This window comes from Alnus glutinosa, chromosome 11 (genome assembly GCF_958979055.1).
Source record: "Alnus glutinosa chromosome 11, dhAlnGlut1.1, whole genome shotgun sequence".
NCBI lineage: Eukaryota > Viridiplantae > Streptophyta > Magnoliopsida > Fagales > Betulaceae > Alnus > Alnus glutinosa.
In genome coordinates, this window is record NC_084896.1 from 26953622 (window position 1) to 26971047 (window position 17426).

The 17426-nt window shown below is 35.8% G+C and overlaps 1 protein-coding gene, 1 long non-coding RNA gene and 1 pseudogene across 2 annotated transcripts; all 3 read left to right on the plus strand.

Moving 5' to 3' along the window:
- Positions 1–5661: 5661 nt before the first annotated feature.
- LOC133881003 (uncharacterized) lies at positions 5662–6907 on the plus strand. Its single transcript, XR_009902481.1, has 3 exons — positions 5662–5749; positions 5864–5979; positions 6299–6907. It is a non-coding gene; the product is annotated as an uncharacterized LOC133881003 (long non-coding RNA).
- Positions 6908–7350: 443 nt separating this feature from the next.
- LOC133881326 (uncharacterized) lies at positions 7351–7743 on the plus strand. The gene has a single exon (XM_062320250.1). It carries the CDS (start codon positions 7351–7353, stop codon positions 7741–7743), a length of 393 nt encoding a protein of 130 aa, XP_062176234.1.
- A 4991-nt stretch (positions 7744–12734) lies between these two features.
- LOC133881327 (UPF0481 protein At3g47200-like) lies at positions 12735–15628 on the plus strand (annotated as a pseudogene).
- The last annotated feature ends 1798 nt before the right edge of the window (positions 15629–17426 follow it).

A 17426-nucleotide genomic window follows, 5' to 3' on the forward strand; every position in this document is an offset into this window, starting at 1 on the left:
AATATTAATAACGGCCGATGAAGAGGTAGCCGGGATTATAGTCTCAGGAGCTCTAATCAAGTCACTCACGAGATCGGTCGCAGGGGCAGAAAAGTTTGAGGTAAGGCTATCCCGAGGTACAATCGCCGTCCTTGGAGCTTGGGTCGCCTTACTTATTGTCCTCGGAGGGAGGGTCGCCTTACCAGTCTTCTTTGGTTTGACAACCCTCTTAGTCCCGGGAGCTACCTTCAACGCCTTCGGTTGTGGAGTGCCGGCCGCTCCACCCTCAAATTTCTTCAGCTTTTGTTTCCCTTTCCTATCATACCAAACCTTCTCGGTAGGAATCTGATACCCAAGAACTTTCCGCATATTTTCGTCGGTGACTATGTTGTCATAGTCTATCTTCCTATCGTTCCCCGGAGTCTGAGAAAACAACAGCATCGCGGCTACCCTTCTCTTTCCGGTCGCATTCAAGACCGGAGCTTCCCGCAGGTCAACCTGAATAGGATTCCAGACTCTTGATACTCTTTGGTCGGCCGGTAAGGGCGCTACCGACTCCCAATCTCCTGAGACACGAAAAAAATCTGACCTCCAACCCCGGTTGTTAGAATAACTCTGAGAAAGGTATATGAAGATAGGATTGTTTCTAACAGTGAACTCAACAACCCCTTCCCTTTTATATGACGCCCGGTAGATGTTGAAGAACTCCGGAATTGTCATCCGAGCCCCCAACACCGTTTGCCACAGTATGAAAGAGGCGAAGAGGTATCTCCACGCGTTCGGTGTAAGCTGGCTTGGGGATACCCCAAGAAATAGAACCAACTCCCGGGCAATGTCCGGTAAAGGGAATCGCAGGCCAGCTAAAAGCATTTTCTCGTAAATAACGAGATCGCCCCCACGAATCTCCCGGGTAACAGGATTCTGGAAATGTAACAGAACCAAGGGAGGAATATCGTAATTATTCCGGAGGCGAAATTCATCGGCGGTACCAACCTTTGAGACTCCTCGGAGGTCGAGAGGCACGAGGGGCATCTGACGTTCCCCTTGCTGGGGTATCACCTCGTCCTCGGATAGTAATTCCTCTTCCTCAGATTCCGAGACGGCCACTGCTGGGAGTTCCCTTGCGTCGGACATGGTGCAGAAAAGACAAGATTAGGATGAACTTCCAAGAGAGAGACGCGAATTCAAAGGGAAAAGCTGAAGAAAAGTTCAAAACAAGAATGAGAGATACAAGGGGGGAAGGTTATTTATACTCCAGTGCAACCGGGATTAGCCGGTCGCAAACAACCGGGAGACAGAAAGACACCACTGAATCTCATCCCTCCAAACCGGCAGTTGAACCGTCGCCGGTCACGCATCTGACAACTACAGTGCTCCTTGAAAGGCGAACCGACGTCAAATCAAATTTATGTGCCGCTGACACACGTTGACAGGAGTACAACTTGACCGGTTGCAGTCCACTGGAAGACGAACGGTCTCGTCAAAGTTTCTTCTTCTAAAAACCGGAAGCCCAAAAGCCCCGGTGGCCTGTGTTAAATGAGACAAGACGCGCCTCGAAAAGTGAACCGGCGTCCAGTCATATTTAACACGCGGCTCACGGATTTCAAGGAAATTTTCAAAAGTTTGAAAATTTGGATTTACGAGGTGAAAGGAAAAAGCGGGAATTCCGTAAAAAGAAAATAGCATGCGAAGGGTCTCAGGCGGATAAGGTATGAACAAGTCAAAGCAACCGGCAAAACAATACTTCCGAGACGGATACGGAGAAGGGTCATTGATCGCTCTCGGTATTATACGCCCGATCCAAAACTCAAGATACATCAAAATGAAGATCAATCAATTATTCCTAAATTCTCTCAAGTATAAAATTTACCTAAGAGAATTGGGGGGTAACTGTTGGGACAAATATAGATCTTCTCGGATGTTGGGCCCAATCCGGGATATGGGCCCTCTCTGATCCACCCGACCAGGCCCAAATGTCGGAAGAAATATAATCTACCCGGGCCCATTGAGGCCACTTGGGCCCAAGTCTGTTGCAACTGGACTGAGTTGGCGATCCAAATGATAGTTGGTATCCGTATCTGCAGGCGTCTCGGCAGTACCCGGAATCTAAGGGACACGATGCACGTCATGGAAGTCATGCGTCTCGGCAGTACCCGGAATCTAAGGGACACGATGCACGTCATGGAAGTCATGCGTCTCGGCAGTACCCTGAATCTAAGGACACGACGCATATCATGGGACCCCATGATACCACCGAGATCTACGGAATCTGGAAGAGTTGTTTACATGGAGCCACGTCTCCTCCAACCGCCTCATGCACGAATTGTGAAGCTAATAGAACTGCTCCATAACCTCTATAAATACAAGAACTGCTTCAGATGCTAAGGTACATGCTAATCAGTCTCTTTGGCATTATTCTGCGCATTTATTCTCAGAACCATACACTTACTTAAGCATCGGAGCGGGGTTGTCGGAACCCCCCGACGCAGCTCTACTTTTCAGGTGAACCAGATACAACCGGGAGCAACTTTATCCAACATCTGATCGACACGTCACCTACCGGAAACTGTCTCAACAAGGTCGAAACCTCACGTACGCCACATATGTTAGACAATGAATGAGGCAACTTTGGCTAATATTTCTTGTACACGGACATGAAGTTATTACCTTCACCATTAAAGATTTAATTCCATACGCCGATGACCCCTCAGGCCTCAGAATACTTGAAGGGCAGCCTCTAGACTTGATTTGTTTTAGCATTCCTGTGGAGAAATGGATTTATATTTGATTTCATTCTCGTGCACATTTTTTTTTAAAAAAAAATTTATCATTGAATGGTGGATGCTAGGAAATTAATCCTATTTCTCAAGACCTGTGAGATGCGAAAAATAAGAAGACAACAAAATTAAATCAATCACACACAACACTAGATTTAAGTGGTTCCCTCAATATGAGGTATGTCCACTGGCAGAGGCAACCCGGAGAAAATTCACTATCAAAAGGTGAGTACAAAAGAGTAATAGGGCGAGAAAACCATTCAAACACAAAGCCTCAATACACACAATTCTCACTTTTACCCAAAAGGAGAATAATAACCAAAAAAAAAAAAAAAAAAACTCTCTTTCTTTTGATGCTTTCACCTCCTTCTTTCTCTCAATTGTTTTTGCACACACTTTTGTAGCAAACAAGAGGCTCTTTTTATAAAATCACTAAGTAGGCAAAAAGGCTCCTACTACAAGTCAATCAAGTACTTCCAATACAAGACAAATAAGGAACACAAACCTATTACAATTTGGTCAAGGAGTCTTCAATTCCACATAATAAAAAGAAAATTGTTGGGACACACGTGTGATGAGTGAAAGTCACACTAAAAAATCCAACAATCTCCACCTTACCTTGAATTCCATCAAGTCGCAACAATCACCTCTGAGTATGCCTCCACCCATTGCCATCAAGGGTAATCATAATCTAAAAGTATCACTCAAGTCCAAGCATCTCTTGAACTTGAGCATGGGACCTGGTTTAGACATAACACTCTCTACCAGTCCTTTTGGCCACATAGCTTTCCATAATGACTCTTTCTTCCTATAGACCCATCTGCACCATTTAGCCTTCTTTTCCTTGAGCAAGTGGTGATTTATAACATGGTATCAGAGCAGAGATTCTGAGTTTGAACCACGTCGCATTTACTTCGATCTCATTTTAATTAAATATTTCAGGTGATTAACATCACCTATTAAAAAGAAGTCTGAGCCCACACATAAAAGGGAGTGTTAAAGTATTAATTAAGTAATTAAATTTACGTCTTCCTATCAGCTTAAGTTTTTTAGATAAGTTGTAATTTAATGTGGTTTCAGAGCTATAGGCAAATGTCAATTTCGATTCGGTTGAATTTCAATTTTTTTTTTCCTCCTCATCAATTTGTGACTGATCATCACATATATCAGTGAACAAATTCATCTATGAGTTTATATATTTTTGTCTTTTTGCCTACAGAACTTCTTTTCTGTTGGAGAGCGTAGACCAAAAAAATAAAAAATTACAGATCTTGGTTGTCTCTCTTGTACAACACTTGTGGTTTGCTTGGGTCTTGTTCAAAGAGTACTAAGTGCTGTCTTCTTTGTTTGTGGTGGGTCTGTGTGTCATGGTAGTTTTGGTTTCAAATATCTGTATTGGTTTTTGCGGTGTGATTACTTCAGCACCGTCGGATCTGTTCCCAGCGCTTCCCTGCCGCCTTCCATGGCTGTTTTCAGGTCCTTCATGGCAGATCCACGTCCTAGCTTCTCTGGCGAATCCTTCAGTTTCCACCTCCGGCATCCTGAAAGAAAGAAAGAAGCATTTATTTTGTGTTGTTGAAAAGTGTTGAGATGCGAAGATTGTTTTCTTCGTGGTTCTGGCTCGGCAGGAAAGAACAAAGAGCTTATTTTGTTTTGTGATAAAAAAAAATACAAAAAAAAAAAAAAAAAAAAACCTATTTTGGATTTTGGTTTGGCCCTTTTGTGGCTTAATTTATTGGTGAAACTTGGCACAATGTAGTTTGGCTATTCACAGGATTAACAGCTAGTTTATGTTCTTTGACCATCGTTGTATGTTGTGGTTTGGCTCCTCATTGGATTCTTTTAACGGAAAGTCTTCATTTTCTAGCCATCTCTTTCAGCCTTTCTTGTTGGTCATTGATGAATCTTGGCACAACGTGGCTTGACCCTTCACAGGATTTACTGCTAGTTTCTGTTCTCCGACCATCATTGTTAGTTGTGGCTTGGCCCCTCACAGGATTCTTTTAACAAATAGTCTCCGTTTTCCGGCCGTTACATTTAGCTTTTCTCGTCGGTACCGTTTTGATCCATCCATCAACTTCGGCTACACTTAAACCGGTTTTCTTTTTTCAAACTCAAGCTTCCAAAATCTTCTACCTTGAGTTTGAGGGGAAGATCGATGTTAGAATATATGAAAAAAAATATATTATATTTTCCGTATATTTCATATTTGATTGATATTGTAATATTCTCTATTTACGAGTTAATTGTAATCAAATAATGATGTCTCAACATATTATATTATGGGCTCACTAAAAATCATACTACATTTAAAATGACATAAAGTGAACTCTTCTTCCTTGTAAGAGGTCCCTCTCCACGTGAAAAATGTTGGCTGGGATTGATTCCATTGAAAACTAAAAATGGGGTTAAACTTGGGTGAGCTGCAAACTCATTTGGCAACCCTTCTCCTCATATTGGAGGTAAAAAAATAAAAAAAAAATAAAAAAAGTTTTGAGTGATAATAAGAAATGATATGTGTGATATAAAGTAGAAAGAATTTATATAGAAAAGTAAAAAAAATATATATATATATTTTAGTGATTTTTTTATTTAAATAGTAATAAAAAATTATTGATGTGATATAAAAAGTGAAAAAAATTACCATATTTAAAGTTGAAATTTTTTTGAGAAAAGTAAAAATAAGAGAATGGGGAAGAGAGTTGCCAACAGAGCCTAAAAAAGAGTTAAAAGTAAAAAAGCTGAGCAGAAAATATAAAAAGAATTCATTTGGTCTCCGATACAAGCAAGTCATAAAGAACAAAGTGAATCTTGGTCGGAGAGGTAGGCATAATTGGCATTAAGTAATTATATTTTCCCTCTATTTATTTTGTTTTGCCGCGGAATATGAGTTAAGCTTAGAAAAGGAAAAACGAGAGTTAGTGGTTCTGCTAAGCCTTGTTCCTAGCTCTGTCGGCCGGTGAGGAAAGACAAGAACAGCTCTTCCAAAGACAGTAAGTAATTATATACGTACTTTTAATCATTTATATTTTTTACTTATTTTTGTCCTTTATAATTAGTAGTAATAGAATAGTATTTGTGATGGCACACCAATTAATGTCACGTAGGTCTACAAGGCCACCGCAGCCTCGTCCTAAATACATGACCATTGAAATTACAAATAAGAATTAAAGAAGGATTCTATGATCCAAAGAAGTGGCTAAGAGGCCATCATGGCTAGTAGGTAAGTTTTGGAGTCCTAGTCAAAGTCCTAATAATAATTGGTTATACCCCCTCTCTTTTTTCTTTTTTCCTTTTTAATTTACTTACTCTGGTTATATCATTCTCTAATTTTTTTTATTTTTTTTTTCCACCAGCATCACGAGTTGACTTTTCAGATATTACATCAAATCCTAATTTAGTTCTCAATATTCTGTGAATATCCAGGATTTAAAAGATACTTGGAATTTAGAAAATAAAATGTTACAGGAGATTTTGCAGCATCATGGGAACCATCTTCCAATTTATGTTTTAATGCTAGTGACCCTTGTCTTTGTCATTAGGAAATTTAAGAAAGGCAACTTAATTGCTAGATGGCAGAATCAGCAAGTGCAGAAATTCAAGAAGAAGCAAATGCTTTGATAATAAATGTCAATGAAAATTCTGAAAGTGAATGGGAAGCAAATAGTGCAAGTGGAAATGAAAGTCAAAATGGAGAAGTTTATAGAGAAGCCAACTTGCTAGACAGAGCGTTGGCAAATAACATCACACAAATGCTAGAAAACTCGGAGCCTCCCTTATCACCTGAATGATGTATCTACAGGGTTCCAAGGGATCTTCGCAAAGTGAACGAAGAAGCTTACACTCCTCAAGTTATATCAATATATAGGGCCTTTTCACCACGGTGTTGAAAGATTGGAAACTATGGAAACGTATAAAGAGAGATATTTCAAAATATTTGTGGAGAAGACTAAGCTAAAGGTGGAGAATTTAGTAAGCACTATAAGGGATAGGGAAGCAAATGTTCGTTGTTGTTATTCACATACTAGCAGACTTAGTAGTGATGATTATGTGAAAATGATCCTGCTGGATGCGAGCTTCATTATTGTACTTTATCTCGTATACCACGTTAAAGAATGGTGTCGTTACGGCAACTTTACAATATTTTTGGAACGGTCGATGACTATTGTGTTCAGTGACATATGTTTGCTTGAAAATCAACTTCCTTTCTTTATTATTGAGGAATTATACAACCTTGCATTTGTATCTCACTCAATCTACCCTTCCTTCACTCAGCTTACCTGTGCAATATTTGTAGACTTGGCAAGACAACAATTTTCACTTCAAAATGAACCCCGTAAGTCTCCATATCCCAATTTGAAAATAATGCACTTTGCTGATTTGTTAAGAACCTTTTCTACCTCAATCACAAAGGCTACAAAAAAGAAATACTCGCAAACAAGTTATACATAATTTGTACAGTGCTAGTCAATTGGACGAGGCAGGAGTGAAGTTTAAGGTGGGCTCAAGCGAATGCTTATTTGACTTAAACGGTGTGCTGGAAATATCACGCTTAACATTATACGATAACAGTAAGTCTCTTTTTCAAAACTTCATGGCGTTGGAGCAATGTCACTATCAGTTTGACCATTATGTTACCGATTATATTCGCATATTGGATTTCCTTATAGACACTGACAAAGATGTGGATTTACTTGTGCGAAAAGGGATCCTGGTTAATACTTTAGGCAACAGCAATGCAGTGACAACTTTAGTCAACAAGCTTAGGCAACAACTTTTATTATTAGAAATGAACTCCAATTATTGTTGTCTTTGTGAAAATCTGAATACATTCTACAAGGTTCCTTGCCATAGTTGGAAGGCTACCTTGAGACGTGATTATTTTAGCACTCCTTGGAGAATTGCTTTCACCGTAGCTGCTATTATCTTGTTGGTGCTCACTTTCATACAAGCTATATGCTCTATCATCTCATTACAGCAGATATGAAGTTTGTGTAATTCTAATGGTATTGGATTATTCATTACAAAAAACTTGGTATTTAGCCACATACAGTTAGCCACGTGTATGAGGTCATACGCGTTGCTAACTGCTAGCCGCGTGCAGTTGGCCATGTGGGTCCCGCGTGGTTGATCATGATGTTACTAAATGTGCAGTTGGCAACGTGTATTTTATACACATGGCTAAATGTATTTTTCTTTTCTTTTTTTTTTTTAAAAAAAAAATGAAAAATTATATATTTTTTTTAATACGTATTCTTAATACACGTCGCCAAAATCAGTATTATTGCTTAAAAAAAAGAAGAAGAAAAGAACAGATCGATCTGTTCTTTTCTTCTTCTTCTTCTTCTTCTTCTTTTTTTTTTTTTTTTTTGTTTGTTTTTTTCCTTCCTAATATTGTATACGATATACGTATACGTACGTATATCTCACTGGATCCGGAGAAAGGATCGATGTATCCGGCAAGATCCGTTTCGGATCTTCGTCCAACTCGTCGTCGACGATGTATTGGCCGGCGGAGTTTGGAGAGATAGAGAGAGATACAGAGAGAGAGAGAGAGAGAGAGAGAGAGAGAGAGAGAGAGAGAGAGAGAGAGAGAGCGAGGTATTAGAGAGAGAGAGTGAGAGGGTACTGTTGTCTTACCAACCAGTGATGTCTTGGCCGGCCGGAGTTTGGAGAGATAGAGAGAGAGAGAGAGAGAGAGAGAGAGAGAGAACACGTGTAGACGGTGCAGTATTAAGTATTTAACGATTTTTTTTTTTTCTTTTCAAATATTTAAATATAATGTATGTATACATATATTATTTTTGAAAGTAATGGTCAGGTGGGCGCGGGACAATTCCCGCGCGCCTACCTACCCAAATTCTGGCGACGTGGCCTAAAGCCATGTGGCCAATTCTCTTATACATATACATTTTTTTATCAATAGTGTACAAAACCTTAATAAAATTGATAAAAACAATTGGTCATGTGTATTTAATACACGTGGCCACTTAGACGCGTGTAATAAATACACGCGGCCATATACAAAACCTTAATAAAATTTGTTTTTATTAATATATATTTGATAAAAACAATTGGCCACGTGTATTAAATACGCGCGGCTAATTGGACGCGTGTAAAAAATACACGCGGCCAATTGGACGCGTGTAAAAAATACACGCGGCCACTTGTTTTTCTTATACCACCAGCCACGTGTCTCCATTACACGTGGCCAATTGGCCGCTTGTCTACATAAACCGCTACAGTAGACACGCGGCCAGTTGCACTTTTTTTGTAGTGATTGTATTGTGATAACATTTTATTGTTTGATTATTTTTACTGGTTTAGGTGTTTGAGGTTTGTGGAATTGCACTCAATTATAATCTTGCACCTTTTTTTTTTAATTTAATATTGTTTGAGGTTCGGTTTGGCTAAACTCGATTCGGTCTCGGTTTGAATAATAAATGAGCCGTTCGTGAATATAATAATATACTCGAATATTAAACGAGACATACTCGTATAAACTCGGCTCAACTCGGATAAGCTTGTAAAAACTCGTATAACTTCATTTGTACAATTTTTTCTTACTATTATTTTAATTTTGTAATAAGAACATCTTAAGTAAAAATGAATCATCTTCCTAATATGATAGGTATAGCTTGAATTATTGTTGTGAGTTTAATTTTATAGATTTGTGTGTATATAAGTGTGTTTGTGAGTATGTGTGGTTATATGTGTTTGTGTGCACACATGTAATTTATGTATGTGCATAATAAATTTATATACATACATATAAACTCGAGATTATATTATTTAAGATTCAAGTTAATTTATTTAATGAACTTAGATAATAAAATTTAAACAATACTTAATTAATTAATGATTAGTATGGATTTATGAAAATATAAACAATCATGATATTTACTTTATATAATAAATGAATAAGTTAATTAAGCAGCTCGTGATAAGATCGAGCTCGACTCATGTTCGAAATAAAATTAAACAAGCCAAGCTTGAACAGAATATTTCGTTCGATGATAAGTTCGAGCTCGACTCGTGTTCGAAATAAAATTAAATGAACCAAACTTGAACATTCAATACTCGACTCGATTCAGCTCGAATACAGCCCTACACTCCTCAAATTGTACCAATAGGGCCTTTTCACCATGGCCATAAAAGATTGGAAACCATGGAAATGCTTAAAGTCAGATATTTCAATATATTTGTGTAAAAGGTTGTGCTAAACGTGGAGAAGTTAGTAAGCACTATAAGGAATATTGAAGGAGATGTTCGTCGTTGTTATGTAGAGACTAGCAAAATTAGCATTTAGCAGTGATAATTATGTTGAAATGCTCATGTTCGATGCGAGCTTCATTATTGTGCACTTCATGATATTCAAGCATGGAGAATGGGGGCATTACCAAGAGTCTATAGTATTTTCGGAATAGTTGCTAGAAAACATGTTGTTGCTTGAAAATCTTCCTTTCTTTGTTATTGAGGAATTATACATTTTTGCATTTGCATCTTGTTCAGACTACCCTTCCTTCATCCAGCTTACCTTTGAATTCTTTGCAAATTACAACCTTCAAAAAATGTCTCATCATACTGGCCAATTCGAAAATAATGCACTTCTTTGATTTGTTAAAAATCTTTTTTTTGCATCCATCGGAAACGCTACAAGATATAAAGCTTGGCGAAAAAGTTAGGCATTTGTACAGTGTGAGCCAGTTGGACGAGATAGGAGTAAAGTTTAAGGTGGGCTATAACAAATGCTTATTTGACTTAAAATTCACAAATTGAATGCTAGAAATACCATAAGTATACTGTGATACAGATTCTTTTACTCGAAACCTCGTGGCCTTAGAGCAATGCCACTATCTGTCTCATGCTTATTTTACTGATCATGTTGGAGTATTGGATTTTCTTATCGACACCGCCAAAGATGTGAATTTACTTGTACGAAAATGGATCCTGGTTAATTGGCTAGGCAATAGCAATGCAGTGGCAACTTTAAGCAACAATCTCTGCAAATGTATTTTTATTTCAAACACCAACTCCAATTATTGTCGTCTTTGTAAAGATTTGAATACATTCTATGAGGATCACTGGACGTTGTCATAGATGGAAGGTTATTTTGAGAAGTGTATATTTTAGCAATCCTTGGAGAACTACTACCATTGTAACTACTATAATCTTGCTGGTGCTCACCTTCGCTCAAATTATATGCTCCATAATCTCATTATCATAGATCTTATTCACTCAAGTTTATATAATTCTAATGGTATTGGATGGCATTGAGATAACATTTTATTGTTCCATTATTCTTATTGTTTTAGGAGGTTGATGTTTGTGGGATTGCAGTCTACATGCAACTTGAAAAATTTTAAATTGGACTTAAGTATTAAACTTTTTGCTTATGCACTCAATTATAATTTGCCACAATTTTTTTTTTTTTTTTCGTTATGTAATTTGGTGTTGAGTTACCACTTATTCTAAAAGTTTAAACTGATAGGAAAAGACAAATTTAATCTTTTAATTAATACTTTAACTCTCTTTTAATAGGTGAGGCCAAATACGTGAAATATGTAATTAAAATAGGAGATAAATGAAAAAGACAGAATTTGAACTCATGACCTTTATTCTGATACCATGTTAAATTACCATTTAAACTTTTGGGACAAATGGTGATTTAACTTGGTTAAGCTTTTGGAATAAGTGGTGATTTAACATGGTACAAGAGCAAAAGTCTTGAGTTCGAACCTTGTCTTTCTCATTTACCTCTCATTTTAATTAAATATTCCACGTGTTGAGCCTCACCTATTAAAAGGAAGTCTGAACCCACATATGAATGAGAGTGTTAAAATATTGATAAAAAATAAAATGAGTTAAAAATATAAAATAATATATTTAAGAAATAAATAAACTATATATATTGGAGTTTTACCGCTCAATAAAATCATTGTTTTTAACAAATCAGTTTAACAAATTACAAGTTACATTTACATTTATTATTTACAAATCAGTACAAGTCTTGTCTTATGTACTGCCTTACTATTTAACAAATCAGAGTTTTAAATATATAGATAGGTTTAGACTGTTTTAAGGCTTTCATAGTTTTTGACTTTTCGTCAAAAATGCCTCTCTACAAACATTGTCGTGTTAAGTTAAACGGCGTTTTATGTCAAAAGGGCCTCTCAGGTTTCTCAACAAACAATGTCGCAGCGTTACTTGTTTTAGGCTTTTATAATCCATTCTCCACCCAGATGTCGACACTTATTGATGAGAAATCTGCCATAATTACCATCATATTGCATCAAAAACAGCATCGTTTTGCTCCGGACGTCACATGATGCGTGAAAATAAAGCAGAGGCTGATGTTCTTCGTTAGCTGCTTGCATGCAAGCTGGAGATGCGCTGTCGTCGATTATGCTGCAAATTAAAGGCTTTGGAGAGACTGCTGAAATGGAGGTGAATGGATGGAATAAGTTCGAATCCAAGACAGCTTTTATTACGATGTTACCTTAAATTATTATTTATTTCAAAGTGTTAAGTTAATAAGAAAAGATAAATTTAATTATTTAATAAATATTTTAACACTTCTTTTTTATGTGTGAGCTTAAATTCTAATTTTAATATGTGAGACTCAACAAATAAAATATTTAATTAAAATTAAAGTTGAATTAAGGAATATAGTACTCAAATTCAGGACAATTAGTCATTTACTGTGATATCTCAAAAGCATAAATTAATAGGAAGAAATAAATTTAATTATTTAAATTATATTCTAACGTTAACTTCAAAAGCATAACGGCACAATCCTCCTCGGTCGATCGGAAGCATAAAATCCAAAGAATAAAGGCAGAGAGGCAAAGCATAAAGAAAGGTCTGCCATTAGGAGAAAAAAAAAAAAAAAAAAGATTCTTGATCTGATAGGCTCCTCTTTATTTTCTATATTTATTTCGTTTTGCCTCGAAAACTGAGTTAAGCTTAAAGCCTTGGTTCTACTTCTGCCAAAGCCTTGTTCCTCTTTCGAGTGATAGCGAAGACAAGGAGGGCTCTTTCAAAGACAAGTAAGTAATTGTTAAAGAATTAATTAAGTAATTAAGTTCTTTTTTGTTTTTGTTTTTGTTTTTTTTTTTTTTTTTTTTTAGCTTAAGTTTTTAGAATAAGTGATGATTTAACATGAAATTAGAGTCAAAAGTCTTGAGTTCAAACTTTGATTCCATCATTTACCCAATTTTAATTAAATATTTTATTTCAAAAATAAATAAATAAATAAATATTTCACATGTTGTGCCTTACCTATTAAAAGGTAGTTTGAGTATATATACGTGAGAAAATGTGCTAAAATATTGATTAAGTGATTAAGTTTACTGATTCCTATTAACTTAAACTTTTAGAATAAGTAATAATTTAATACTAATGACATACTTTTAATCACGTTCAAACATTTATATATAGTCTGTCATTTTTCAGCGTTTTATTTATTTATTTTACATTCAAGGCACGACACTGGCCACAGGGGGCTGAAAGGGTATATGGTCCCAAAAGCTCCAATCTATATTATGTAATTTATGAAAATTTATGGTAGCATCTCAATAAATTCATTTAGATATATATGAAACATAAAAGAATTTGTTCAATTCCACCCTTCATCATAAATTTCTCTTTCTTTTCTTTTTTAATTATCCTAATTTACTTGATGCCCCTATCAATAGGAAAATCAATCATCGATATAAAATAACTATTTGAAGCAGCTATGCACTTGCAATGTTACACAAAACAGGATGGGATAGTGTGGCTCATGATATGATTTGATGAATAGAAATGGTCATGTTTGGACTTTGGAATACATGCAGATTCAGAGTTTAATTTATTCAACGAATAAATAAGAATGATCATTTCCGGTTTAACTTCTTGTATTTCTGATAATATATACTCATCATTCAGTATTAAACGTACCCTTAAAATATTTTGTACTTATTTTTCTCAACTTATAATTAATAGTTATAGAATATGTAGTGCTTGTTCATGACTCCTCCTTTGTCCATAATTAAACTGTTCGAGCATGGCTCCTTTTTACTTGTACCTTTCTCGATCTTGCTATGCATAAGAATTTCTATTTTTTGCTTTTTCTTCCACTAGCATCAGTTGACGTACGTTTCAGCTATCGCATCAAATCCTAATTTAGTCCTAAATATTTTGTGAATATCAAGGATTTAATATATACCTACAACTTAGAAAAGATAAGGGTCCACACGAGATTTTGCAGCATCATGGGAAATACGTTTTTAGAAAAATAATTGTTGTACAACACTTAACATAACTTTTGTACATGCAACTTTAACAACTTTTTTTTTTTCAAACTAATTAATTATTGGATAAGTTATCTTACATGTGAGTCTTATATATTCAATTGTTGATTTAAAAAAAAAAAAAAACTGTTGGAGTTGTACAGAAGTTGTAAGTATATCATATCTCATATTTTTAATGCTCGATCGTAACCCTTGTCTTTGTCATTAATTAGGAAATTTAAGAAAGGCAACTTCCTAAAATGGAACAACATTCAGTAAGAGCATAAATTCAAGCAACAACAAATGATTTGAGAATAAATGTGAATGAAAATTCTAAAAGTCAAATGGAAGATCAAGATAGAGCGTTGGCAAATAACATCACACAAATGCTAGAAAGCTTGGAGCCTCCCTTATCAACTGAATGTTGTATCTATAGGGTTCCAAGTGATCTTCGCAAAGTGAATGAAAAAGCTTACACTCCTGAGGTTATATCAATAGGGCATTTTCATCATGGCGATAAAAGATTGGAAACCATGGAAAAGCTGAAAATGACATATTTCAAGAGATTTGTGCAAAAGGCTGCACTGAACGTGGAAAATTTAGTAAGCATTATAAGGGATAGGGGAGCAGCTGTTCGTCGTTGTTATGCAGAGACAATCCAACTTAGCAGTGACAATTGTGTGAAAATGATCTTGGGGGATGCGAGCTTCATTATTATGTTTTTTTTTGACATGCAAGCCTAAAGAATGGACGAGTACGTGTGAGGACGACTTAACACCGCGGTTGATTTCTACAATAAGAAAGGACATCCAGTTGCTTGAAAATCAACTTCCTTTCTTTGTTATTGAGGAATTATACAACTTTGCATTTATATCTTGCTCAAACTTACCTTCCTTCGCTCAGCTTGCCATCAGATTCTTTGCACGATCCAACAGTAGAAAAATATCTCTCAATCCCAATTTGAAAATAAGGCATTTCGTTGATTTGTTAAGAACCTCTTTTTTGCCTCAATTGATATCACAAAGACTACCGCAAAGAAACTGTGGCATAAAAGTTACACATTTGTATAGTACAAGCCAATTGGATGAAGCAGGAGTAAAGTTTAAAGTGGGCTCAAGCAATTGCTTATTTGACTTAAAATTTACAAAAGGGGTCCTGGAAATACCAAGATTAAAATTACACAATAATACAGAGTCTCTTTTTCAAAACCTCATGGCCTTGGAGCAATTACATTATCCCTTTGATGGTTATTTTACCGATTATATTTGCGTATTGGATTTCCTTATCGACACTCCCAAAGATGTGAATTTACTTGTGCGAAAGAGGATCCTGGTTAACGGTTTAGGCAACAGCAATGCAGTGACAACTTTGGTCAACAATCTTTGGAGACAAATTTTTATTTCAGAAGCAAACTCCTATTATGTTGATCTTTGTAATGATTTGAATAACTTCTATGAGGATCCTTGGCATAGTTGGAAGGCTGCCTTGAGACGTGATTATTTTAGCACTCCTTGGAGAACTGCTTCTACCGTAGCTGCTATTATTTTGCTGGTGCTCACTTTTACACAAACTGTATGCTCTATCATCCCATTGTGGTAGATCTAAAGTTTGAGTAATTTTAATGGAATTGGATTGCATTGTGATAACATTGTATTGTTCGCTTATTTTATTGTTTTAGGAACTTGAGGTTTGTGGGATTGCAGTCTACAATTTGGAAAATTTAAATGGGCAATATTCTTTATACTCTTTGAAATCATATTTTTAAATTATACACTTTGAGAAATTTTCAATCCACTGTTATACCAATTGCACATGCAACAAATATGTAGTTCTATGTACCAAAGGGGCAAAAAGGTCGGTCGATCTGAGTCTTTTCATTCATCTACCAGTAGCACCACAAGCTTGAATTTTATGAATAATCTTTTTTGTGTCACACTCTCTTTCTATGTATTATTTTATTGGTTTAACCGTTTATACCTTCCTCTATTGCTCTCATGTTTGAAATGATTTGTGTGCCTCTCATTAAAATTAAGGATAGTTTGTTCCGGCGTAAATCATATTTTACGATGTTGGGTGCGACTAAATAGAAATAGCTATTCTATTTCATATTCTTCTCTTTTCAGTAAGAGAAATGTAATAGGTGCAAAATCTTTTACCAAGATGATATACGTAGAGATTATTCATTGGTACTCATAGCATTTATTTTTATTAATTGTTTTGATCATCTCTAATGTATTAGCTCCACATCATCTTGGTACTCATCTCTTGGTAAAAAATTTGGTATCCCTAGCATTTCTCTTCTGGTAATAGTTATTTATTTTCTTAATGGTATATATAGTTATTCCGCGAATCAAACGAGGCCTTAGTAAAAAACTGTAGTTTGGTTTACTTAAGAAAAAATGTTTATTCAAAAGTTTTTTTTAAAAAAAAAAATAAAAATGGAAGTGAACTTTTTTTTTTTATGCCTCATAACCTGTCACATTTTAAATAGATAGTATTTTTTACGCCGTTCAATTCAAGAAACGGCTTGACTTCACTTACATTGAGAATTTACAATTTGAAAAAAAAAAAAAAAAATTGTAGTGAATCGAAATCAGTCGTGGAGACCAAAAAATTTGATTCCATGCACAGCATTTGAGATGGCTTATAGTTTTCACTAAACAAACCTTAAACGGAAACCTTAATGACATCAAAAGTTGCACCAAATTAAATACTTAAGATGCGTAATAATTTGTTGCAGGATCATAAGCAATTATCCACAGCATGATCCATTGATCTATATAAACGTTATAAAAATCGTTAAGAAGTGGTGCCTGCCAGCTGTTTGCTCTTCACGAGGAAATTAAGTTAAATGTTGCCTCTTTGCATTCAGCTTGTTCCTCTGCTTCTGTAATTACTAATAAGGATTAGGGTTGACAATTTTTACATGATATGTGAATCTAACATAAAATTAGTGAATTATGGTTGAGGGGTTTGACACGCGCTTGAAATATTAAATGGGCCGGGTTTGGGTTGACCTATATAACTTAATACAAATGCTTCGATATATCTCGAATTCGACACGCGAACGCAAATTGTCACCTTAATTAAGACATTGTATGTGGTGCGCCCGTTAAGTAACTCCTAAAGCCTACAGTACCCATCATGGCCCACATAAGCCCAAGAAGGGCCAGGCGTCCAACAAATTTTGGAAAATCATTAATTTATTGTGTATCATGCCAGACCACATATATAATAAAAAGCTGAAGGCCATGGAATGTGTTTGAGTCTAGACTCATTATATATATATATATCTTTCATTTGCAATGCAGGCGTGAGCTTTGTGGGCTTATAAAAAGTTAAGAGTGGAGGTGATTGGGGATGGAGTTGATGGTCTAAAGTGTTAATGTACATGATC

What these genes read in the sequence shown, in the direction of transcription:
- LOC133881326 (XM_062320250.1), top strand. Translation starts at nt 7,351, where the DNA reads ATGGCGTTGGAGCAATGTCACTATCAGTTTGACCATTATGTTACCGAT.